Genomic DNA, 25,419 nt, shown 5'->3' on the forward strand with positions numbered 1-25,419 from the left:
GGCACATTTTTTTTTTGCTTGAGCGGTGTTGTGCCATTTGATACAAAACAGGTAACATCCCGCAGAGACTCCGGCAGAACAGCGTGAACTCCAGCAAGGAAACTGGCTACAAACCGTCAAAACAGCCAGCGAGTATGAGTTCTGCTACAATGGTTTCCAGACAACTGAAACGGTATCGACACCGGTCACGTCGATAAACACTGTGTATGCAACGAATAAAGAGGTGCAATATTTTTAAAACATCAGGTTTATAGCTGCACAGAACAATATACACAAAGAGCGTTTAACTGGTTTCCTATCGAATAAGGTGAAAGCTGGGCCAGTTGCTTCATAGTCTTTGAAGTCGGAACCAGGGTAGAATACACAAGGGAAGAATACACACACGGACGGCACTGGACGGCACGCCAGTGCCGTCCGCGTGTGTATTCCTCCCTTGTGTAGCGTCTTAACACCGGTTCCCACTACTATTGAATGCTCTTACTGTGACGTCACTGCTAGTTGCACTGCCCCCCACCGATGCGCGCATGGTGGCTTGCAATTTGCCTGAAAACAAGAATTTTAAAGGCATTTCCATAACTCCAGAAGCAATGAATTTTGAGAACATTTGGGATTTATGTTCTGAAAAGGTAATTTAAGAAGACAAAATTAAGCAAAGGCAAAAGCATTTTCTCTTCACGACCCCTTAAAAAATGCCGCACAAGGCTTTGATTTTTTCAAATGTGAGAAAACAATACGAGGAAACCTAAGCACTCCTTATGATGTAATTACTGCGAAAGCATGAGCCTACCATTGCAGAACGTACACCTGTCCTGTTAATATTGTCGCCAGCCTTTACGTTTAGTGTTTTCTACTCTCATCACTACCAGCACCTTATCGGTGGGGCTAGTGAACCAGACTATAATAATTGAATATGTACTGTGCAACTGTCTCCGCTACCATTTGCCGCAATGCCATTTGCAATTTGCCATTTGCCATCAATGCCATTTTCCTCGTTAGACAATCGGGTATTGGCGGGCGACGTCCTGCCTGGACCCGGGCCAGACCTTGAGCGGCGTTCAAACAAGACGTTCGGGACAGTGCTGGCATTTTTAAAAGCAGCGGTGGCAGACTGCAGCTCAGGCTGACGCCTGCGAGCGTCACCTGGAATGGGCTCAGCAAGAGTTTTTTCTCTCTCTCTCTCTCCCAATGGAATTAGATCATGAACCGTACCAAAGTACAAGAACGTTCGCCCAACTTTAGTGGACATTGAGCGTTGTTTTTCCCGCACAATTATCGATTGAAAGAAGGTACAACTTCAAGCAGGAAATGATTGAGATTCCTGTGGCATTTCATGGCTTTCAATCTTGTCTTTTGGTATTGAATCACAGTGAATTTCACATAAATTTTAAAATAATAGCCCTTCTGCTGCTCATTTAACGTAAGAAAATAAAATTACTTTCCGGCAGCACATTATGTGTCCGAGGTTTCACTGCAAGTCATAGATTGGCGTTAAAATATGCTCCTGAAGCAAAAAGGATTTGATTCTTTATATGCTTAAAAGGGAGTATTTGGTGCCTATATATACCTAAATAGCACATCTCAGTATAGGCGCCTAAAACCTGAATTTTTCGTGCATAAAGTTCCGGTCTCTACTCATGACTATAATTAGGAAGCAATTTTTAACTTGTACTACGTAATTCCCCTCATCGAGACCTTTAATTTGATTCCTCAGAAGCGCTAGTGGCGTCACTTTGACTTTTAACCTTTTTTGTGAATCACGTGACTATTATCATGACTATAACAACGAAGCAATTTTTCAATTGTCCCAGGTGATTCCACTCATCGATACCTTTAATTTGGTACCTTACAAACCCTACTGGCGCCACATTGACTTTTAACCAAATTTGTGAATCACGTGACTATCTCATGACTATAACCAGAAAGCATTTGTTAATTTGTACTGCGTTATTCCCCTCACCGAGCCCTTTAATTTGATACCTCACAATGTCTAGTGACATCACTTTGAATTTTAACCCAATCTATGACAACTGACTATGGCTCTGACTATAACTACGAAGCGATTTTTAATTTGTCCCACGTGATTCCCCGCATAGAGACTTTTAATTTGATACCTCTTAAGCACTAGTGGCGTCACATTCACTATTAACCCAATTTGTGAATCGCGTGACTATCTCATGACTCTAACAAGGAAGCAATTTTTATTTTCGCACCAAATTCCTCTCATCGAGGCCTTTAATTTGATACCTCACAAGCCCTAGTGCCATCACTTTCACTTTTACCCAATCTAGGGCTCACGTGACTATCTCATGACTACAACCGGGAAGCTATTTTTTATTTGTCCCGCGTTATTTCACTTATCGAGACCTTTAATTTCATGCCTCACAAGCCCTAGTGGCATTACTTTGACATTTAACCCAATCTATGACTCACGTGACTATCGCATGAATATAAGCAGAAAGCAATTTCTGATTTCACCCACGTGATTCCCCTTATCGAGACCTTTAATTTGGTACCTCACAAGCCCTGGTTACATCAATCTGATTTTTAACCGAATCAATGACTAACGAATAATGAATGAAGTAAACACAGAGCGCGGTAAACTACAGCGGTGCAAACACAGAGCGCGTTAAACTACAGCGGTTTTTACCAATTTTTCAAGCGAAGCTTGTATTGGCTGACTTGCGCCGTCGGGGGTGGCGTACGCCGTAATGCCTTGCGGCAAAACTTGATCCTCTTGCTGTAATAAGTGACAACGTTAACACAGGCAATCGCAATACTAGCGAAAAGAAGGAAATTTTTAACATGGACAAAATTGAGGAGGAGGAGTAATTAACTTTATTTAGTCCAAAGAAGAGGCCTATTCAGGCCCGTGGCGCCTTAGACGACGGCCAAGATATCTTGACTCCTGACGGCGTCTTCGGCCCTTTGGACGGCCCACTGCTGGATGTCAGCGTTTTCGCTGCGTAGCACGGTCTCCCATTGCTCTTTACTAGTTATAATAAATGTGCCTTTGGTATTGCTAAAATCTTGTTTCTGGACACTGGGGCATTCCCATAACATGTGAGTCAAGCTTGCAATTTCGGGGCAGTGCTTGCATTTGCCGTCGTGTATATGCGGATGGAACTGCCGGTAAAGGTCTGGATTGGGATACGTGTTCGTCTGGAGGCGTCTCCTCGCGACTTCTTGCTTCTTGGTGAGCGAGGGGTCGGCAGCCGGGTGGCTTCGTCTTTCCCCTTTTTAGTGTTCGAGCACGTCTCGGTCAGCGCCAACGATCGCCTCTGTAATTATCGAGACGTGCTCGAACAAAATTGAAGAAATATAAAATTATGGCACTGAAGTTATCAACAATATGAGCTGGGACGGCGCTCACACGATGAAAAGTAAGCAAAAAGGAACCCCGACAAAAGTACCGAAACAAAAATGATAAAGGCGAGAAGCGACGCGAAGCTTTTATCGGGCCACACGTGCGTGGAATTGTCGCTGGGTGTGGTATCTGTTTGCTGACCGCATTGTGCTTGCTCGGCCGCTCACTTCAGGGAGTGGTGAGCAGAGCGAGATCTTTAAGAAATACAAGACGTCCCAAAAACATTCAACTTCTGAATCCCCCTTGCGAATACGCCACCAGGTTCATAGTTATAGAACGTGATACTCGCATGAGCTGGGGTTTGCCCAGGCCCCGCCCCCTTCCACCGCCCCGTCCCCGACACGTTTTTCCAGCACCGCGAGCGCGATACGCCGAGGCCAGCGTTATCTCGTTTGAGATAAGAACTAGAGGCCCACCAAGCAAAAAAGGAGCAGCAGTGGCAGCGACCGTAAAACGGGGAAATATCCAAATAAAAGCTTGGCTACTAAGAATGTTGAAAAAGCAGAAAAAACATAGGTTTCAAAGTTGAAGCTTTTAATTGTTATGATGTAGTCTACTGCTGGAAGGAACCAGACGGAAACTATAAAACAATAAAATAGCCCCACGTAATTGTCTACCTATAGCCACATCTGACTATTGTGCACAAATACTTAAGTTAAAGCAAAAAAAAAAGCAGTTTGCCCCATAGACTCTACACTTTGAACAAGCATCACCATATTGATGTAAACACAACAGAATCAACCGAAAATTATTCCCACGTCCAGCTACGTTGAAGCGCTGGGTTCAGGGACCGTTTCTGGGACAACTATGCGCACGAAGTCTACCTGTTCGCGTACCTGAGAACAAACAAAGCGAACGAACTTCCGGTATCCCGTTGCCTTTAGAGGGAAATACTCTTTTCTCAATGCTCACGCAGGACAAGATCCAGCCCGGGGACGTCCTCGACGACCTGTACGGGGAGCCACTGAAAGGCCGCAAGCGCGGCACCATCTCCACGCTGCTGGAACACTTCAAAGGCATGCCCGTGTACCTCTCGGTCATAAAGGTGCGAGCTACGCCCTGGAGCCACGCACGTGTAGCTTACCAGTCCCCTCTGGGTTGATTGCCTTGCCTTCCATGTTCTATCCTGTCTGATGCAAAACTGCGCAGTGCTTAGGGCAGGCGTTGCATTGGGAGGAAATATGAAAGCGAAACTGTACGTGGGATGACGAACTCAGAATCCGGTTGTCCCGTGTACGCGGAAAAATCCAACCGCTGAACTCTATGCGCATGCGGGAAAAACCCGCATTGGAGAGGAGTTGGAAGTGAGGTGGTATGGCGTGGCTGGGTTTAGAGATTGCGTACCTACACTCTCAATAAAATGCTTTGATCGGCTAGTTGGTCCATGGCTTCGAAAAATTAAGCAGAGTGGAAAAGACGTGTAGACACACGAGTTGAGTGGAAGAGCTCCCGTCCAGTCCACTTGTGCTGCTCTGTAGGCAAATATCGAGGAAAGACGGCGAGAGACTTTCGTCGACTTTTGCAAGGAAAGGAGCAGCCACGCGGCATTTGTTTTGAAGCCACGCTCTCGCACGCTATACCGACACTGGCAAGGGAGGCGGTCTGAGCGGCATCGGCGCGGACGCGGCAAACACTGGCTGCACGTTCAGCTTGGCATGGACGCGTTTCAAAAATAGAAAGCGTCAGTATTTGTCAAGACTGCAACGTTGACCTTAAGAATGGCTACTGTAATTCTCAAGTTATGATAGTTGGCCTAGTAGTTGGAGTGAAGTGCGGCTGAAAACAAATTGCTGCGAGTTAGCTCAGCTAAGCTTGGATATGCAAAGCAAAAGCTTGGCTTCGTCTGGTTGGGTCTTGGCTAACCTCTCGTTTAGCTGTATTGCCGACCACGTCTGAAAGCCGTTGGGTTCCGTGCAACGCTCACAGGAGGAGGCCGGGTGAATGCGGCGTTCATTCATAGCGAACGCACCGTTCTCTTCGCCGCGCGCTAGACGAGCCACGTTGCCCGAAGCAACCCAGCGCCGCATGCATGGGAGGATGCGGGGGTGGTTGGCTGCCTCGGCCGCAGCGGCGGTGGCGACCGCTGCGGGCGCCCGCACGCGCCGACAGCGGGCCCGGCGAATCATGCGATGCGCTTCGAGGGCTGTGTCGACGGGGGTCAAAAGGTCACCTTGCGCATCCGCCGCGAAAGCGCTGGACGAAAGTAGTAGAGCTTTGCTTTAATAGGGGGCCCAATTCTCTCAAACGAGAGGCCGTCGTTACAAAACGACGGAGTAGCGCCATGCAAATGCATTTGTTTTGCGGCTGCGGCACCGCTTTGAGCTGTTTGGGGACGTGGGAATCCCAGCATAAAAGCACTGTGGCAAGGGCGCAATGCTACAAGCAAAACGACGGGAAGGGGGGGGGGGGGGGGGGGGCAGCATGGTTCGCTTTGCGCCCTTGCCTCAGTGCTTTTCTGCAGGGATTCACACGTGCCAAAACAGCTCAAAGAAGCGCCCCAGCCCCAAAACGCATCCATTTGCATTGCGCTACCCCGTCGTTTCGAAACGACGGCCTGTCATTTTAGATAATCGGGCACATGGGTCTGGTCTTTAGATAATCGGGCACATGGGTCTGATCTTTTTAAAGGTGATAGTTCTGCTTGCGCCGCTTAGGCGCGAAGATTTTGGTCCCTCTGTCTGTCTCAGCCGCTCAGGCAAAATTTGGGAGAGATGGGGGCAGACGGAGAAGGAGCACAATCTTTAATGAAGCTAGCGATAGCAGCCGAGCTAAGCTGCCTGGCATGCTGCGCCACATGAATGCAGGCACGATGATGATTCTAATGTTGATAAGGTAAGCATACACTTTCAACTATTTACAAACTCTTATCAAGGCCTCCAGATACACCATTAAGGCTTTTGTAGCGCCAGAAGCACATTTAGAACGCTACAATGACTTAATATCCCTCAGCTCTATCCTACGGAGAGCGGCCGGCCCAGACACACTGCGAGAGGCGCTTTTTGTGTAGTAAATCGATACGCAATCCCAAATGAAGTGTTGCAGGTCATCACGCACACCACACTGGGCACAGTGGCTAGGTAGATTGGTTGATCTTGAACCGGGAGTATCGCGGGTAGCCGACATTCAACCGCACCGTGGAGTGCTGCTTCCTCGTGCTTGGATAATCCAGGTGAAATCTTAAAGTTACAATGTGCGTTTATCGAACAGACTGACGTGTAATAACTGGATGCGTCTGCCCAATTAGATCGCTCCATGCTCCATTCCACACTGGACGAAAGTGCGGAAGCAGAACAATTGAACTAGACGTCTATATAGGAAGGCATTTCCAAACTAGTTGTTAAATGTGGTGGCAGTGTTCTCACTTTTCAACTTTGCCGATCAAAACAGAAAACATTAGGTATTTTTGAGGAAAGAGTGGAATTCACAAGTAGCGTTCGCATTATTTTTCTAAGTAAAATATATAGCTGCTTGATTTTTGCGAAAGCAAATAAAACAATGCGCCTTCAAAAAATGTTGTAGCTCAAAATACGAAGAGCGCTCGTAGCGCCCCCTTGTGGCAGTGTTGCAAGATCAGCAGTAACGAAAGGTTCCAGTAGCTGGCGCGAGGAGTCGAACGCTGCGGAATTGAATTGGCTTGAGCACACCTTTACTGTGTTTCTCACGGAAGGAGCTTAACGGGAGGGGATGAGGACGTGGACGGGGGGAAAGCAGAGGCATTCGCGGGGCAGGGGCGGCAGAAGAGTGTCGTCTTTCGACATTTGCAGCGTAGTGGCCAGTATGTTTACGCTACCACTTCTCGCTCTTGAACGTTCACATGTGACATTCTCGCTCTTGAATGTTCACATGTGACATGTGACATTCACATGTGACAAGTACCACCTTGTTCTTTTCCACTCCAGCATCGCGAAGGTGTATAGGATTACCATGCGAGTTACTATTAGCTTATATATTGTCTGTGCTGCCCATTTTTACCCCGAGAGAGAACTCGTGTCTTTAATAAAAATAATACAAGGATTCGGGTGGCTGGATTCTACACTCCACGATACCTTGAGAACGGGTAGAAGCAACGTCTTTTTCGACCTCCCTGACGGTGGCAGACGAGGGTGGGGCTGGCCGAGGCTCTTTCCAAAGCCCGTGATTGATACAGGAACGGTGGTGGGATTGGGCGCTTCTCATTCGAAGATCCCGGGACACTGGCTTCTTAGGCCTGAGTTAGAGAGAGCAAGTTTATTTAAAGTGGCCCATGTCCGGTCTGCCGCAAAGGGGGTTCAGGTTAGCCCACCACCCTGTGGAAAAAGTAACATATTAGAGACAAAATTTCACTTCGGGTGGAATGGTGTGTGGAAAAGTGTTTCGCTTGAGGGCCCCTTCTACTCTCGACGCATTCGCCGCTGCTATCCGTTCTGGGAAATCGGCAGTTACGCCTGACGCAAAAAGGCCCCCACAACTCCCACCCGGAAATATATTTCACCTCAGGTGTGCCAGAATTAAAGCTTCGCTTTACATCGATTCCCACCTATGCATGGTAGCCGCCAATAATTCGCTTCCTAGTTCAACAATGATGACATGGAGGCAGATATTTCCTGCTACTAGTATACAACTTGAAGGGCACATCATGTCAATAGTGTTGTGCCAGAGCGCCTGGCCCAAAGGCGTTGCACGAGGCGACGCGCCGACAGCGAGGCTGAGTCACGCCTCTCCCTTTGTCGCTGCGGCGCGGCCGAATCCTGCATCTCGAAACGCTGCAGCGCGGCCGGCTCCTGCATCTCGAAACGCTGCGGCGCGGCTGAAACCCTCAGCGGAGAACGACCCAAACAAGGGCATGTCGCTACGCCCGGAGGCGAGGTCACGGAGACGGCGGCGGCATCGCTCTCCCTTTCCCCATTGGCGGCGCAGCTGACTCACCGCTTCGCTACCATTCGTCGGAATTCAAACTTCAGGCAGCGAGAGCCCTGATTGGAGCATTTCGAACTTCTTGGGGCCACAACGAACTCCCAGGCTATAAAAGAAGCCCGGAGGCTCTCATCGTCGGCTTTCCTCAGCGGCTTCTCTCCGGCACCAGTCTCTTCGGAAGCACCGAGTGAAAGGGTGCTGTCGCCTTTGTGCGAATGATGTAACTTTTGCTTACCCTGTACATACTGTATATAAATGTTACTTTGAGTTTTCGTCGGCTGGAGAACTTCTTCGCTCTGCTCTGCGCCGCGTCGATAGCGGACGGAGCGAGGCAACGTCGCTACACCGGTGACTGCGCTCGGATGGCCAGTCGCAACAGCGGTGGCAGCGGTGGGATGGCTGATTCCCAACTTCGGTGACGAGCAGGAAGGCGAGTCACAACCTTGGCGACCGCCCTGGGATAGCTCGTTTCCCAACAGTGGATGGCAGCTGCGGGATCGACCGGCAACGGCTACTACCTGGTGTGGTAAGCGCTCGACGTTTTCTCTCAGTTCACCAGACTTCTCTAGCACAGGTTATGGTAGTTTAGAGAAGGGCTGGGTGAAGCACTGTGTATAGCTTTGAGTGTTTCAAGCCTAGAGAAAGTGCGGTGAAACCAAAGCTAGTGCCGAGAGTGTAAACGAAGAAGCGTAGAGAATTACTTGCGCGTGCCCTACTAGTAGTTCGATAGTACAGGAGCGGCAAGGGAATTCTAACGCGGGTAAGCAGCAAGAGGCCAGTGCAAACGATGGAGGACCTTAAAGTGAGGGAACTCATCGAAATTTGCGAGGAGCTGGGCCTTGACTTAGGCCGTGCGAAACGGAAGCATGCGATCCTTGAGATCATGCGGAAGGAGAACGTAACGGCTGAGGAAGTCAATGAGGCCAGGGATGATATCAAAGAGCGCCGCGAGCGCGAGGAGGCCGAAGAAAAAGAGCGCCGCGAGCGCGAGGAAGCCGAATGGCAGGAACGGGAAGCCGAATGGCAGAAATGGGAAGCCGAAAGACAGAAACGGAGAGAGCAAGCCGAAAGGCAGGAACGGAGGGAGGAAGCTGAAAGGCAGGAACGGGAAGCCAAAAGGCAGCTCGAGTGGCTCGAGTTGATGAGGCTAGAGTCGGAGCTTCGGCAGGGTTCGCCGGCGCCTAGCGTGACTTGTCCAACGCTTCAGGCGAGCGGTCCGAGAAGTCAGGACCAACGGCCGCCGTTCGTTGTTGAGAGGTCAGGGCCGGAAGACGGAGCGTGCCAGGGCAAAGGCGAAGCGACCGCACTCGTATTCTTGGCCAGAGAAGCAAGCCAGGAAGGCGAGAACGGCGCGGAGGCAGAGAAGCCGCTTCGAAATAAAGATTTCGAGACGCGCGCACAGTCCGCGAGCAGTGGCCAGTGCATGGCACTTACGAGTTCGCAAGCGGGGAAGCTCTCTGAGAATGTTGACTCTTCCCCAGCGAGGGAGAAGCGAAAGGACGCCGAGAAGCTTAGCCCGAACTACGAGCCGAACGAAAACTCTCGCGGTAGGTTAGTCGAACCGCCAGCGGCTGAGGCGGGTTGCGTGAAACCCTTCGCTGGAGAAACGCAGCCGGGCGACACGGAGAGTACTACGTTGTCACCGTTTTCCGATCAGCCGTTACACGAAGACGAGCTCAAGGTCGAAGCGCTGCCGACAGGGCCGACGGAGAAATCCGGTGAGCTCGTATTGAGTGACGTTAGAGACCGTACCGCCGTCTCGGAGAGCAATGGCGTACCTGAAGTAGATAACGCACTTGCTGAGACGTCCGATAGAGGGCCGTGCGGGTCCGCTGATCGCGTTCATGTGTCGGTCTCGGGTTCAACGATCTCGGCAGAACGCTCAGAATCAGAGGAGGCCTTAGAGACGGCTTCCAACAGGATCGCGCACAGTGCGCGAGATAGCGAGGTTTCGCGGGAAACTTTGGACGGCGAGGCTAGCCAGACGAAGCCGCTAGAGCCCCCGGAAACAGAAGGTGTTCCTTCGGGTGCGAGCTCTAACTCGGGCGATGTTGTGGCAAAGCCTGCGAACGGGACACGAGAGACGCGCGAGCAACGAAGGCCGAGCGGCGAGCGGACCGAAAGCTCTGGCAGTAGCTTAGTGGAGCCGCCGACGGCCGAAGCGGGTTGCGTCATCCCCATCGGCAGGCAAACCCAGGTGGCCGAGTGTTGCGAGGCTAACTCGATGTTGTCCCCAATTAGCGATGACTTGCTTGAAAGCAAGGTGGGGCACTTTCACCCGCATTCCAAGCCAGTGGAACGAAGGCGCTCAGGGCGAAAGCGAGAGTTGAGAGCTTTCTGCTTTGAGCGGAAACGCGATTGGGAGGCATGCGTGCCGGCCGCAGTGTTGGCCTTGAAGTCAGCTCCGCGCGAGATTACGGGTGTCAGCTTTGCGAGGCTTGTATATGACCGCGGAAAGAGAACGCGTTTCGAATAACGAAACTAGCCTGTGGGGAAGAGCTAGTTCTAAGGCTGCGTTCTTAGTTTCCCCGTTCGGACAGTCCGTCCCGTCAGGTTCAGCTTCGGCCTCAAACGCGCGCCGTGTGGCCTTTTGAGTCGAAACTAAAGGATCGGGTGTTTTGTGGCCTGTCGTAGTGCGCGCTCCATTACCTCGACGATGGCGCCAGCTTTTCTAGCACATGGTAAGGAGCAAGTAGAGCCCTTACGAGTCGTGCTGAGCAGGCTCAAAGCAGGCCTATCAGTCAAACATTCAAGTGTCACATAGGATGCGCCGAAGTAACGTATGTAGCGCATGTGGCGGTGGTAGCGCGGCCGACGCAGATCGTCGTAATTCAAAGTTGCCACATTCGTTAACTATCGCCGCCAAACGACTAGGTCAGAGATAAGGCCTTTTTCGGGTTTGACTGGATATGGCTAAGCGTATGTGAGAGATTACTCCACACTGGCTAGTCCTTTGACTGACGCTCTCAGAAGAGCCAGTTAAGGTGGAAAGGGCACAGAGAAGGAGGACGCGTTTAAGCGCTGCAACGAGCCTTGAGCGAGGAGCGAGTTCTAACGGTCCCCGACTTTTCGAAAGGTTCGTTATTCAGTGCGATCGAGCGATCGTGGCATGGGAGCTGTACTATGCCAAGAGGAGGCTAACGGCCGGGAACGACTAGTTTGTACTTAAGTCACAAGTTAACTTGCCGGGAAGAGGCTTACAGTACTTCCGGAGAGGAATGTGGCTGCGTCGTGTGGGCCGTGCAGAAGTATGCGTGCTATATAGCCGGTAACGCTAACGCAGACGCCCTAAGCCGGGCGTTCTAAGTAGGGCAGCCTTCGTCCTCCCCGTGTCTTTCGTTTCGTTCTTCGTGAGCCGATTTTAGCGTAGCAGGTAGATGGGAGCAAAATTATTGCCCTCATTTGCTGCCTCAGTTGATTATTTCCGCACTGCGTGATTTCAAGTAATCAACCTTAGTTATCATTTAATGTCGTGTGTTACGTTTGACACTTAGTGTGAGTTCTTCTTTTAAGAGTTTTACGTCCCGCATGGGTCTCTTGGTGTAGAGGGTCCAAATTTGGGATAGACACTTAGCTAGGAGAGTTTGTCGCGCTTTGGAGTCTGGTGTTCTGACGGAGGACAGAGGGTGCTTGCTTGCGCTGGGTGTTGCCTGTTGTCGGTCGGTTCTTTGCAAGCTCCAGAACGATGAGCAACCGGTGCTGAGGACAGACCGGAAGAGCCGGACGAAGCTGGTCGAGACACCTGGGCAGCACGGCGAGGTACCTGCGATCCGGACCTGGCAGGCGGTACCTGTTCAAGGAGAGGGACCTGGTGGAGTCGTCCTTTTCCTGGGGCACTGGAGGTGTACCTGGATGAGCCTGGCGAACGAGCGCGCCCAGCATCCGAGCCACGTGGAGGCAGCTCGTCTTCACGGCGAATTGTCTGGCGGCGGGGGTGCTGTTGTGCCAGAGCGCCTGGCCCAAAGGCGTTGCACGAGGCGACGCGCCGACAGCGAGGCTGAGTCACGCCTCTCCCTTTGTCGCTGCGGCGCGGCCGAATCCTGCATCTCGAAACGCTGCAGCGCGGCCGGCTCCTGCATCTCGAAACGCTGCGGCGCGGCTGAAACCCTCAGCGGAGAACGACCCAAACAAGGGCATGTCGCTACGCCCGGAGGCGAGGTCACGGAGACGGCGGCGGCATCGCTCTCCCTTTCCCCATTGGCGGCGCAGCTGACTCACCGCTTCGCTACCATTCGTCGGAATTCAAACTTCAGGCAGCGAGAGCCCTGATTGGAGCATTTCGAACTTCTTGGGGCCACAACGAACTCCCAGGCTATAAAAGAAGCCCGGAGGCTCTCATCGTCGGCTTTCCTCAGCGGCTTCTCTCCGGCACCAGTCTCTTCGGAAGCACCGAGTGAAAGGGTGCTGTCGCCTTTGTGCGAATGATGTAACTTTTGCTTACCCTGTACATACTGTATATAAATGTTACTTTGAGTTTTCGTCGGCTGGAGAACTTCTTCGCTCTGCTCTGCGCCGCGTCGATAGCGGACGGAGCGAGGCAACGTCGCTACACCGGTGACTGCGCTCGGATGGCCAGTCGCAACAGCGGTGGCAGCGGTGGGATGGCTGATTCCCAACTTCGGTGACGAGCAGGAAGGCGAGTCACAACCTTGGCGACCGCCCTGGGATAGCTCGTTTCCCAACAATAGCCACTTCCGGCTTTGCTGTTCTTTTTCTGTACTTGGCAGGGGAGCAGATGTGGCTGGTGAGAAGTGGAGGTTGTAACCCTGTTCATGTGGGGGTTTTTTGTCAGGGGTAAATGAAATAACGTAACAAAATACGCTGAACTTTGTTGTCTTAACTGTTTTGATGATTATGTAACTGTTTTTCTTTCATTAGACTAGAGAATCCTCGAGCCTAAGTTTATTTCTTGAGTATCGTCAATGAAAAAGTTTCTGAGAGTTTGTTTATTTGTGCTGCTTTAAAACGTACCCATTCAAGTTACCCTTGTTTTACGTGGGGTCTGATGCAAGCCAAGTTTTGAAAGCATGGATTTTGATTAACATCACCAAACAAACCGAATTTGGTTTTTTTTCCCACGCCTTGAATAGGGTCCACGCACTCACGATCCGGTACTATGCTGCCTTGTTTACGAGTGGGTGGCGACAACAGGGTCAACAAATCATCCAGGACGACACTGGATTGCAAGCGACATTTTTAACGCATTTTTGTGTAAAAATTCTCGTAAAGGGGCTCAGGAAACTAAACATTTTGGCTCATTGGCTGCAAAATTGAAGCTTTGCCTTGAACATTAGGCTACAGAATACTAACGGCACTATTTGTTGTGTATTTGCCTGCAGTCTGCTTTAGCTAAAGTAGCGAAAAGTGTGCACCAAGGGTCCCTTCCACCCACCACCATGCGCAGAGCTACCAGCACGACGGTACCGCGTACGGCCCCGTGTCCGAACTCCTCAATGGTCTCCGCCTGGTACAACCTCCGCGCGTCGAGCCACGACCGGAGCCTTCGCCGAGCTCAGCAGACCTCTTCGCCGATCCACTGGATGGCTCCAGTGGGATGCCGGTGAACACGCCCCAGGAGAGGTGAATAAATGAGAAGCTACTGGCACTTAATTGGTGTATTTCAGAGAGCGGGCTGCACGTGGCGCCTTATGTCCATACGCTACATTTTAAAGGCTGTGCAGAGCGTATTTGAACAGTTGGATGTATTTTCATTTCCTCATTGATGCTTTTTATGCCTCTTGAGGAAGAGAACGCAAGCAGCTCAAAGGAAGCCTGACTAGGCCCAAAATATCTGAAGAAAGGCAACGCTGCAAGAATTCATCATTGGCGCCCTGTATCCTACCTTGAGAGGGTGATAGCTAACAGAAAATTCAAAACGGATAGGTAGCTGATAGCTAACTGAAAAAAAGTAAAGGAGGGAAAATGCAGTTACAACTTATGCGTCTATGGCTCGTCCATGTGTATTTCGCTGTACTATAATATGGTAGTTTTGCGTGGCATGGTAATACGATTGCCTTTCTGATCATCCACTAGACGCAGGGTAAAACGCGCCGTAAACCTCATCTGCAAGCGTTTATTTTCGGAGCTGGACTCCCGTCCAGCTCCGAAATCGAAGATGGCTCACTGCATTCCTAACTCGTTTAAAGCGAATACTTTACTAGGTCACTGAAAGGTAATATTTTCTTTGTTTGGGCTGCTTTGGAAATCGTAGAGCACGCATTCCACCCTTGAGCAAAAAATGGTGTCTTGCAGAAGCTAGTAATTCCAATGAAAAGCTCTCTGTTCGGCTTGTCGGTACGTCGACTTTCTTTAGGGTGATCCTGCGCGCACGTACTGGTGTGAAGCATTTCATGTAAAGGGACGCTATGATTTAAACTGTTCCTCCGCACTGGCCCTCCCAGTGCAAAATTTTCGATTTCCGTGGTCGAACAGCCGTTGGCTAAACCCATCTTCCATGGAGCCTCACCTTTCCCGCTACGTGGTGCACGTGCAAGTGAAACAAGCTAGTGCAAGGACGCCGTATAGTATTTTCGTATCGTGAAATGCAGCGATTTGGGCGCACCTCCTGTTTTACAGCGGAGCCTCAACTTCATTGGTCTTGCGTCAGGTCTGCCTTGGTGTACCTGTATCAAATGCATACGTGGGGTATAAAACTATCAACTATGCGAACCGCCAGCAGCCTATGGAAACGCCAGTGCTGCCACGCACCTGCGGTTGCACGTTCCACCAGTAGCGTCAGTGCTCCGCTAGCGTCACGAGGTTTGAAGTGGCTTGCATGCACGTAGCGTGGCGTCAACATTTACTTTAGGCCGCTGTATACCACAAAGAGGCGCAACCACATCCGACACGGTAGCGTGCAGGTTTTGATGCGAAACCATCGTGTGTCCCACATCTCACATCGCGGCTGCCCCGCCGAAAATTGAAATGAATATGCCGAACAGGAAATAAAGGAGAAAAAAAACTAAAGTATCAAGAATTTTTGAACTGACTTTTCTTTCGTGAAGGAGAGTTGGTTCGTTTTGTTGTAGGCAGAAATCGAAGAGCGGCTTCTATCCGGGTGCGAGACCGGCACGCTTTCCCGAGTCGCGACGTCACGGCAGCTGGGAGCTACAGCTGGCAATCTGTGCCCCTTGTGCGCGCGTGAGGAAATACACGAAGGCACTGCAGGATAACAGGCGTCCTCTGGCGGAGGAGGAAGCTGCTGCTCGGCGTTCTGGGTTTTGTCTGTGATACCACAGCGCAGCGCTGAACGAACCTAGGCGTGCGGAAGATTACCCGCCAGCAACATTTCGTACGTTAATTCGGGGATTTTCGCGGCCCTTCTCAGCTGATCCTTCTAACTGCTCAAATTGGTGCCAAAGAAATCTTTCGCAATGTGGCTTGGTTACTTGCTAGTTGGTTTGTAACGTACGAATGAATAAGACGTACAGCGCGAAAGACAATACCGAAAAGTTTTCAATACGCCACTCAAAACAATTTCTGAGCCAAATGGGCTATTTTCTTTCTGGCGTTAATGGCATGATCGTTGCAACGTCCCAAAACAACCCGTCCATCTAAACAATGATATTAACAAAAAACAGAAAACTCAAGTTCGCAATGACAAGCAGCGTCTTATCATTGATTATAACGACCAAAAGTTTCCTCTTCTGAGTGTGCTTATCGTCCAAATATTTTTTCAGCGCCACGTACAAGGCCGTCTACCTTGGAAAAACATACGTCGGGAACGTGAGTAGTATTTTAAGTTGGACCACCTTTTCTGCCGATTCGGTTCTATTTCCCTAACGGTTGAATCTGTCTGGTTGGTTTAACACTATTTTTCAGATAGCGCTAAATATAAAAGAAAGACGGACTGGAACGAGCACGCACACTTAACCTAAAGGCCGCACACTGAAAATTGTTTATCATGAATTGAGTGACAACATATACAGTAAAAACTCGTTAATTCAAACCGCAAGGGGAGGCCGTCTCAGATCGAATGAATGAAAGTTTCAATTAATGAAAAAGTTTCAATTAATTAAAATAACGGCAATACAGGACACAGCGAATGAAAAGCAGTAGGGCATGTATACGATTGGATGCTTGAAAGAGTGTCTGCCTCGTGTGCCTAAAAGCTGCAGCCAGCGCCTTTGACTAACGAGCGAATGTGGCGGAAGGCGTGCTGTTAGCCTTATTTAAAACTAAAGAGCAGGCCCGAGGTATTCCATCCGACTGCGACTTTCGAGGTTACGGTCGCACTGGTGCTGCGTCTTCCTCCCATTTTTCGTCACTGGCAGCGATAGGTTTTGCGTTTCTCGCCAGAAAAATAATCTTCTCATCGGTCAGCGCAACGCATAGAATTGTACTATCATAAACAGCAATGCAGTCTGCGAATAAGACGTCTTCGCTAGCGCCAACCATGGGGTTTCTAATTGTGTTTGCACAGTTTCACCTTCTATCTCCGTTTCAGCAGCAGAGCCTTTCGTTCCGCCGTCAAGCGCTACCAGAAAACTCAGCCCAGCCGAGCGCACGTGAGTGTGCGCCTCGTGAGGAGATCGTAAAAAACAGAAAAATACGTGCGCTTTCTGAGGAGCACCCGGTGTCAGCCAGCTAGACCTTCGAGAACACTCTGCCCAGCGTTCATGGCGTGATCTCTCGCGTGCTCTTTTCTTCGCCAGTTCACGCGCGTTCACACCGGAAAGGGGGAGCACAGACTCTGAGTTCGCGAAGCTGGTTGCCACGTGTTGTAGCGCGTGCTAGCTCGGTCCCCTTTAGGAAAGATGTGAAAGCCTGCGGACAAAACGACTGGGAGAGCCGTCAAGTCATTGAGAACATTCAGCGACCAGTTCCAAAATTCGAATGAGGTGCAACAGCCGGGCCTCGGACGAAAGGAGAGGGAGGGGCCGTCAGCTCTGCTCTTTCTCTAGCCTTGAAACACTAGTGCAAGATGCGCCAATTATTTCGCCACGTTCTACAGGCGACGAAGCGTTGTGTGTAGGCAGCAGGTACAGGTGCCGCAAAAGTAATTGGACACCATCTTCTATAGTACAGTAATTTCCTCTTCCAGAAACTGCCAAGAAGCAGGTCAACCTGCTCCAAGGCGCCGACGCTCATGTCAATAGGTGGGCTCTGCAGATACACAGACAAGTGGTGTGTGAGGCCTAGGAATGTCTCACTAACACCGAGGCATAAAAGAAAGTTGAGTGAACAGATTCGCTGATGGAGGCAATAAGCGGTGGACGCTGTTGCTTTATCAGGGGAGGTGTCCATGAACTCTTCAAATGAGTGAACTATCTCAGGAAGTGCTTCTCCAAACAATGCGACTGAATCATGACGTTCCACCCACCTTGTTTCACAATATCGGCGCAGCCGGTGGAAAGACTTTGTAGACGCTTCCAGATGTTTTTTCAGGACCGCTGTCCTTTTGGGTGATCCAAAGGCCCGTCGAATATCTTGGGCAGCTGAGCCGTCGCTCAAACAAAGGTTCAGGGAGTGCAACGAGCAATGCGTGTACAACGCCGTTGGGAAGTCGTTCCGGATGAGCGCCTGCATGCCGTTGGATGCTCCACTCATCGCTGCTGCTCCATCGTATCCTTGCCCTCTCATCATGTCCAAGTGCAGGCCAAGATGCAGCAGCTCCCTTTTCAGTGTGTCAGCCAGGCTAGGCGCACTGACGTCGTCAACAGGTACGAAGCAGAGGAAATCTTCCCGAATGCTAGAAGTAGTAGGTTCGACGTTGCGTACGCACAAAGAGAATTGCTCGGTTTGTGATACATCCGTTGTTTCATCTGCCAGCACCGAAAAAAATCCCGCCTCGTTTACCTGTCTTACAATTTTATCTTGTGTAAGCTTGCCAATTATCGAAATAATTTCATTTTGAATGTGCGGGCTGGAGTAAAGAGCATTGCCGCCTTCTGTGCGCATGTGATTGGTCAAAATGATGTCTCCGCCATTCGCTCTATAACGTAGGAGCGCCCTGAAGTTGCCGTCGCTCTGTAAGGGTTCCTCAAGAGAAAGACGCCCCGAATCCTTGTCACCCCTCAGCGCGGGGTCTTGACGGCCGCACAGTAAAACTGTATCGATAATCGCGCGCAACTTTGCCTTGTTGTCTTCGAGATCGCCCTATGCTTGCTGATTAAGCTGTACGTGGACACTGCTTGATTTTCCTCTGGTGACTCTGAGAAAGCATTCGGCTTCAACCGTTGCCGTCTTGTGGTATTCAGTCCGTGCATGATTCTCGAATGTCTCAAGGGCATCCTTCCACTTCGTAAACGGAACTGTTACGAGGTTCTTACATGTCTGGTGAGAGCCTTTACCCGCTCCGCTCTTACGACAAAAAAGTACGCAGGTTTTGCAGAAAGCTCCCTTCCGCACATGAGAAAATGCAAGCCACTCATATCGCTGCAGCCAGTGAAACTGAAACGTGCGCCTTTTCCCGTTTTTGGCGACCGAGATTTCAAACTTGTAGCTCGGGGTTGGCACCCATACGTTAGAGTATACCCGTTCTCGGATGTCATCGGGTATGTCAGTGTTATTGACAAACGTTCCGATATCATTGTGACAAAGAGGGCTGACAGTTTCCACACCGTCCTCGCAGTCATCCGTTCTCTCGGCATCCAAGTCTGCAGGTACTGTGACGTTTTCGGAGGTAGAGCCGCCTTGTGATAAAAGAAGGCTTCCTTCCTAGATGCACGATAGAAATAAAAAATAATCATACATAAATTTTCTGACAATAGTTTTTACTTCACGTTTCAATTAATTATTGTCGTACGTCTTATGCGAAGCTCCGCTTTTACAAGTACCCTAAATAAAAATGATTCCGAGTATCCGTACATTCAATACATTTCATTTTTCGCGCCATATGTGCCTGTGAATAGTGCTCTTTGATTTAGACTAGATGCAGTCGAGTCTCGTTAATTCAAACACGATTATATAGAATTGACGTTGTAGTCCTGTGGAAGTCATCTGTATTCTAATGGGCGAAAACGCAGTCTTATCATTATCATGGCATTGAACCCTTTTCATTCCCTAGCGGTTCGCTATTGGACCTGAACCTACTCCAATCTAATTCGCACCTTTTCTCCAATTTATACGAGTCCGAAAATTGCCTGCACTTTGAAACCGAATATTGAACCGAACCACGTTCGCGGGTTTTGTAACAGCCTCCCATGATCTCATTGAAAGGTTCAAGTGGAGTGTCATCGACCCATCGTCATTACGAAAAAGCGACAGAGGTTATTTTTGCGAGTACACGAACATTTGTTTAGTGTTCCAATGAACTGTAAACGGTGGTGCGCCGCTTTCATTATGCAAACTGTCGTGTAAGAAAAGACCTTTAGCATGTTGAATACAGCTGCGTGGCGTGTTTTTGCGTGCCCGACGTCGTGGTGACTCGGAGTAGCGCAAAAGCAGATATCCGTGCCTCGAACACAAACGCACTAGCGTACTTTTGCCATCTGTGGAGATGGAGCTGTCAAGGTAAAAGACCTTGAATTAACCCGCGAACTGTATTATACAATAAATTCTACTGCCAGGAGAAAAACTGCTCAATCAAAGAGGGGCGAACTGTAACATGTCTCTCCATCTTTGTCTTCTTGTTAAATCGTCAACATAGGAGCTTAGTACAGTATTATTTTTCAAATCTGCTACCAATACCTTCAAGTGCATTTTTATATTGAAACTGCAAAAATTTGGTTTGCGTTAGATTGGAGTAAATTCGGCCATCTGGGTTGGAATAGAATGCGTGTTTTACGGATGGCGTAACGGGACCATCGTTTGCAGTCATGGAGACATCATTCCTGATGGCCCGATTAGAAAGTGGCACGGTTGTAGTGATAAGAAAACAAAAAAAGCGTCGTGCAGTCATACCCGTAGCACGTATACAAAATATTTAAAGCGATGACTACAATCGCGCTATATGATGAAAATTGCACTCCTCGACAGATGCATCGTGTTTAAATAGTCATCTCAGAAATAGACATTTATGGCAAAACCAGTATTATAGAATTGCTCAGAAGCTCACAAGCTGGGAATTGCTAAGTTGCCGCTTTGCTAAAGCGGGCGTAACAAGCAAAGACAATGAGAAACACAGGACCCACCTTTGGAACTTTAGCGAAGAAGCTTGTCAATTTCATCGTTTGTCCTGGTCGCTTCCTGGCCGTTCAAGTTGAACCCCGGCTGGCACCTTCTTTCCCCATGGCTGCGTGTTGTTGCGCCAGAGCACCTCGACACAAATTTGCTGGGCCTGAAGGAGCACCGAACAGAGGTGCTGAATCGGCTGAATCATGCCTCGCTGTGCCAGCCCGCATCGAACATGCCCCTATATCACGGTGTAAGAATATTTAGGTGTTGACACTCGCCGGCCGCCGCGGCGGAGAACGCGGCCAGATCAAGGAGGTTATATGCAAATTTATTTAAACCTCCTTGGGCCAGATTGTGTTCGCCCTTAGTACATGCGCAGACCGCAGCGGCGCGGGGGCGCTGTGAATGAGGGGCCGGATATCGCTTGCGGAGTAGCGGGCGCAGCTGCGGTGGATGCGCGGTGTGCTTGACTTTCCGTGTCATTCACGCTGCATTTCAGTCTTTTCTGCTGCCAGAGTGAGGAGTAGACATTATGTTCCAGCTTCCACGTTGTGTTCGTCACCGATCACTGCGGCACCATCCGTAGTGAGCGTTGTGGAACTCACGCGGTACAACAAGGTGACGCAGTGCGCGGATATCGTAGCCCATGTGCTTTTTAGATGGCAAATCTCTGCGAAAGGCACTTGTAATGCATTGTGTTTTCTCCAGCCAGAAAGGCGACTTGTAGTTAAAAATGTGTGTTACACATAACCGCTATTTTGGCTTTCGTGGCACAAAAATAATTTTTTTATCCTTACGTTGAATGTATGCATGGGCAATCAGGGGACTAGACAGAACAATGCTATTAATACACCGAATCGTTATATTAAAATGTAAAAACAAAGATAACAAGAATGTTGGTCTGTTCAGAAGTATGGTTCTTCAGAGCCCTGCCTACCCGTATTTTTGTGCAGATATTACAGTCGACGAAACAAATAACACTGACATTACTAAAGCAGAAAAACAAAAATGTTTTCGCCGCAGGATATATTTCCTTTTATTTTTTTACCTGTGGCGTATGGCAACCCCCGAAAATAATTTCTCGATACGCCACTGTGGGAAATACTAGACACCACAATGCAAGGCTCCAAATCAGGACCAAATGGGATTATTCAAATCGTACAGAACACGGGCACCATTTGCATTCTTTTGCTGATGCCGCAGTCAGTGTTACACTTACGTTGTTCGATTGAGTTCCCTGATCAGTAAAATATTACAATATCAAAAGTCTGGAAGTCACAAGGTCCCCGGACGAAATAATTGAGGCTTCTCCAAATTTTGACAAAAAAACCGTGCATAGATATAAGGACAAAGAAAGGAAACACAAACACGAGCTCTTGTATTTTCCTTTATTCGCCCGTGTCTACGTGCAGTTTTTTTTTAATGTGCGAAAGAACCAGTTTGCCCAAGTTCCAAATTTATTAGAAATAATTGAGGCTACCGATGCCGGTATCTTCCTTGTGTCTTCAAAGAAACATTTACACAGGCACACACATGCTGCATGCCATAGAAGCGGTGCGGTTAAGTTTAGAAAGCCATCGCGGGCCCACTTTTTACCCGCTGTACATTTTGGTTTAGCATATTACGTTTGTTAAGCTGTATAATTTGCCCTGACCCTACTAAGTTCGGTGGAGAATTTTGGGGTCCACCAAGTCGCCTTACCACGCAGACTGCAATTATTCCAAACTGACATCCGTCAATCCCAGTTTAGAGTCGCGTCAGTATTTTATATCTGGGCGTGCACGCCTGTGTTTCCGTCAGATAGACAACCGCTCAGCACCGTCGGTATCGGCGTGAAAGACGAGCTTGATAGAGAAACGCTTGGAAATTTTCACTGACCATTTTCGCGTCGAGTAGGTAGCACTGCAGTGCCTTTTCCATTAAAATGTCGCATATGTGTTGTCTTGGTTTAGCTTCGTTCCGGGCCCTCACGCATACAACGGCGGAGGCGTCCCGCTACACAGTAAAACAGCGCGGGTTGTGTGCCTAGCTATGGAGGTAGCATTTCTGATACAGGCGAAATACGAAAGCGTCACTGACGTCTATGTACCCGCTAAAGAACCACAGTTGGAGAAATTTTACTATATTCTCTACACGGCGGGTATTTCCACGTCACACCTTGGGCGATTTTCACTGCTCAAGCAACATTTTATGTTACGCGTAGGCTCTTCGCCCCATATGGGCGAGCGTGTGCGTTTAGGGCAACCTTTTACTTTAAAAGGCGGTAAAGTGACTACGCTCTCTGGAGTGGTGCGGATGAGCGAAGAAAATTCGCAATAGGATAGGATAGGAGCAACTTTATTAAATGCCGGCAACCGACGGTTTGAAGCGTCGTGACGTTGGCCAATCGTCGACCCGGGGTTATGCCCTACTCTGCAATGCCGCAGTTTGGCCCGTTTGTGGAGGGTCGTGAGGCTTGTGCTTTTCGAGCACACCCCGGTCCTGCTGGACGGCCCATAGTTGAGTGTCCTTGTCTGTACACTGCACTGCACTTTGAAGTTCGGGCGGGTATGTCCTGGAGGTAGCTTCGGTCGGGAACCTGGCACAGTCCCACATGATGTGCCATTGGTCCGCCGGACCCACTGAGCAAACACTGCACACACCACTCGGATAGAGTTCTGGGTGAAGCACGTGTAGAACTGCCGGGGCGGGGAGTGACCCGGTCTGTAGCTGCCTTAGGATGACGGCCTCCTCCCGACTGAGTGCCGGGTGGGCAGGCGGCATTGTCCGTCGAGCTAGGCGATAATACTTAGTCACTTCGCCATAACTGGCCATTCGGTCCTTGGTTTCGAACCACCACACGGAACGGTCACTCTCGGGGGAGCGGAGGGTAAGCGCTCGCGCCGCCGAATGGGCCGTCTCGTTGTGGTTCGGTGAAGATGCACACTCTCCCGCGTGAGCGGGGAACCATTTGATACGGATGGTGCTGCCTTGGTCTTGGAACTTGAGCTTTGCGATGATCGCAGCCGCCGGCGCGCACACTCGCCCCTTTGCAAAGTTGCGCACGGCGTTCCTCGAGTCGCTGAGCACGGTGCGACACTCGGTTTCGGAGATCGCAAGAGCGATGGCAACCTCCTCGGCGTCTGTGGCGTCTGTGCACCGCACGCTCGCTGCCGTCGTCTTGGTGCCGGTAGCCGCCGCAACGACCACTGCCGCAAAGCCTTCCCGTTGGTATTCCGATGCGTCTACGTATCGGGCGTGGGGGTCTTGGGCGTGTTGCTCGGTGAGGGCCTTGGCCCGCGCCTGCCGCCGTTCTTGGTTATACTCAGGGTGCATGTTTTTCGGGATGGGGTCCACGCGGATGTGGGCCTGCGCCTCCTCGCTGATCTCGCACGGTTGCCGCCTGGGAGCTCGGGGGTTGTGACCTAGGGATGCCAGGATACTGCGGCCCGTCTTGGTGGTAGAGAGGCGCTCCTTTTGCGCGGTGAGCTGCGCCTCGGATATTTCCTCTAGGGTGTTATGGACACCCCAGTTGCAGGAGCCGAGCCGTACTTGTGGTCTCCGTTAAGCCCAGCGCCGTCTTATAAGCCCGTCTGATCAGCGTGTTGATCTTGGTCCTGTCGGTGACGTGCCAGTTGAGGTAGGGCGCAACGTATGCGATGTGACTGATCACGAACGACTGGACAAGGCGCACGAGACTGTCTTCACGCATGCCCGCCCGTCGCGTCGAGACTCGGTGTATGAGCCGGATTGCGTCCATTGCCTTGGTGGTAAGCTTGGTAATGGTCTCGTCGTTGCGGCCGCTCTTGTTTAGCAGGAGACCCAGGACCCTGATCTTGGAAACCTCGGGAATGCGTTGCCCTGATGCTGTCACTTTCTTCATGTGATCGCACTCCCGAGGGGAAGCGCGTTTCCGCCCCGGTCGTAGCGGTGTGAGGACGAACAGCTCGGATTTAGCGGGCGAGCAAACTAGGCCGGTGCCTTCAAGGTGCTGCTCAATGGTGGTAACCGCCGCTTGCAGCTGTTGCTCGATGCTGGCGTCGGTGCCACCGGCCGCCCACAGGGTAATGTCGTCGGCGTAGATTGTGTGCCGGACGCCGGTCCCCGCCAATGCCCTCGCTACCCCGATCATGACGAGGTTGAAGAGCAATGGCGAGATGACTGAACCCTGCGGTGTACCCATGCTGCCGAGCTTGCGTTCGGGAAGCTTGAGGTCTCCGGCGTGCAGTTCCACCGTGCGGTTGGTCAAGAAGTCCTTGATATAATTGTAGCTCATTACCCCCATGTTAAGTCTTGATGCTTGTGCTAATTATGGCTGAGTTTTTGATTTTATCGAATGCGCTTTGTAAATCAAGCCCTAGAATTACTTTGCTGTCTTGTGTCTTATTGTCGATGATTTCTTGTCTGAGTTGTAACATGGCGTCTTGTGTGCTGAGTCTGTGCCTGAAGCCGATCATCGTGTCTGGATAGAGGCCATCCTTCTCCAAGTATTCCTGCCAACGTGTGGCTACCACGTGCTCTAGCACCTTGCCCACGCAGGACGTGAGGGAGATGGGACGCAGGTTGCCAATATCCGGTGGTTTACCCGGTTTCGGTATCAAAATCGTTCTTGCCGTTTTCCACTGTCTGGGGAGCTTGCCCGAACGCCAGCATTCGTTAAAGTAACGGGTTAGGGACTCGATCGATGCATCATCGAGGTTGCGTAGCATCTTGTTGGTAACGAGATCAAGGCCGGCTGCCGAGCGGGTATTGAGCTCGTGCAGCGTTACCCGCACCTCTGACGTGGTAATGTCTCGGTCGAGCCACGCGTTGGGCAGCCCCCCGTACGGCGGGTGGGTTTCCGTTGGCGTGTCCGGCAGATACTTGGCTTCCAGGCTCTTGATAACAGCGTCTTTTCCTTGATGTTGTGTGGTGTTGTGCATGAGGCGGGCCAGGCGGTCGCGCTGGTGTGACTTGGTCTTAGTTTCGTCTAGGAGGTGCCGTATTAGATTCCAGGTGCAACCGCGGTGCATTTGCCCGTCAGCTCGGCTGCAGATTTCATTCCACTGCTGACGGCACAGGACCTTGCAGTGGTGTTCAATGGCCCTGTTTAAGTCAGCCACCTTCTTTCTCAATTTGCGGTTCAG

General features: G+C 50.4%; 1 protein-coding gene across 1 annotated transcript in view; it reads left to right on the forward strand.

Moving 5' to 3' along the window:
• Positions 1–25,419, forward strand: part of LOC144141351 (uncharacterized) — a 129,559-nt gene that overhangs the window by 80,485 nt on the left and 23,655 nt on the right. The window contains exons 11-13 of the mRNA XM_077672949.1: positions 4,281–4,409; positions 13,662–13,837; positions 15,937–15,982. Of these exons, the coding sequence (XP_077529075.1) occupies positions 4,281–4,409; positions 13,662–13,837; positions 15,937–15,982 (351 nt within the window). The remainder of the gene's footprint in view (positions 1–4,280; positions 4,410–13,661; positions 13,838–15,936; positions 15,983–25,419) is intronic.

The sequence above is a fragment of the Haemaphysalis longicornis genome, unplaced genomic scaffold, assembly GCF_048455015.1.
Source record: "Haemaphysalis longicornis isolate Haplotype H1 unplaced genomic scaffold, Haemaphysalis longicornis Haplotype H1 scaffold_6, whole genome shotgun sequence".
In the NCBI taxonomy this organism is placed as follows: Eukaryota; Metazoa; Arthropoda; class Arachnida; order Ixodida; family Ixodidae; genus Haemaphysalis; species Haemaphysalis longicornis.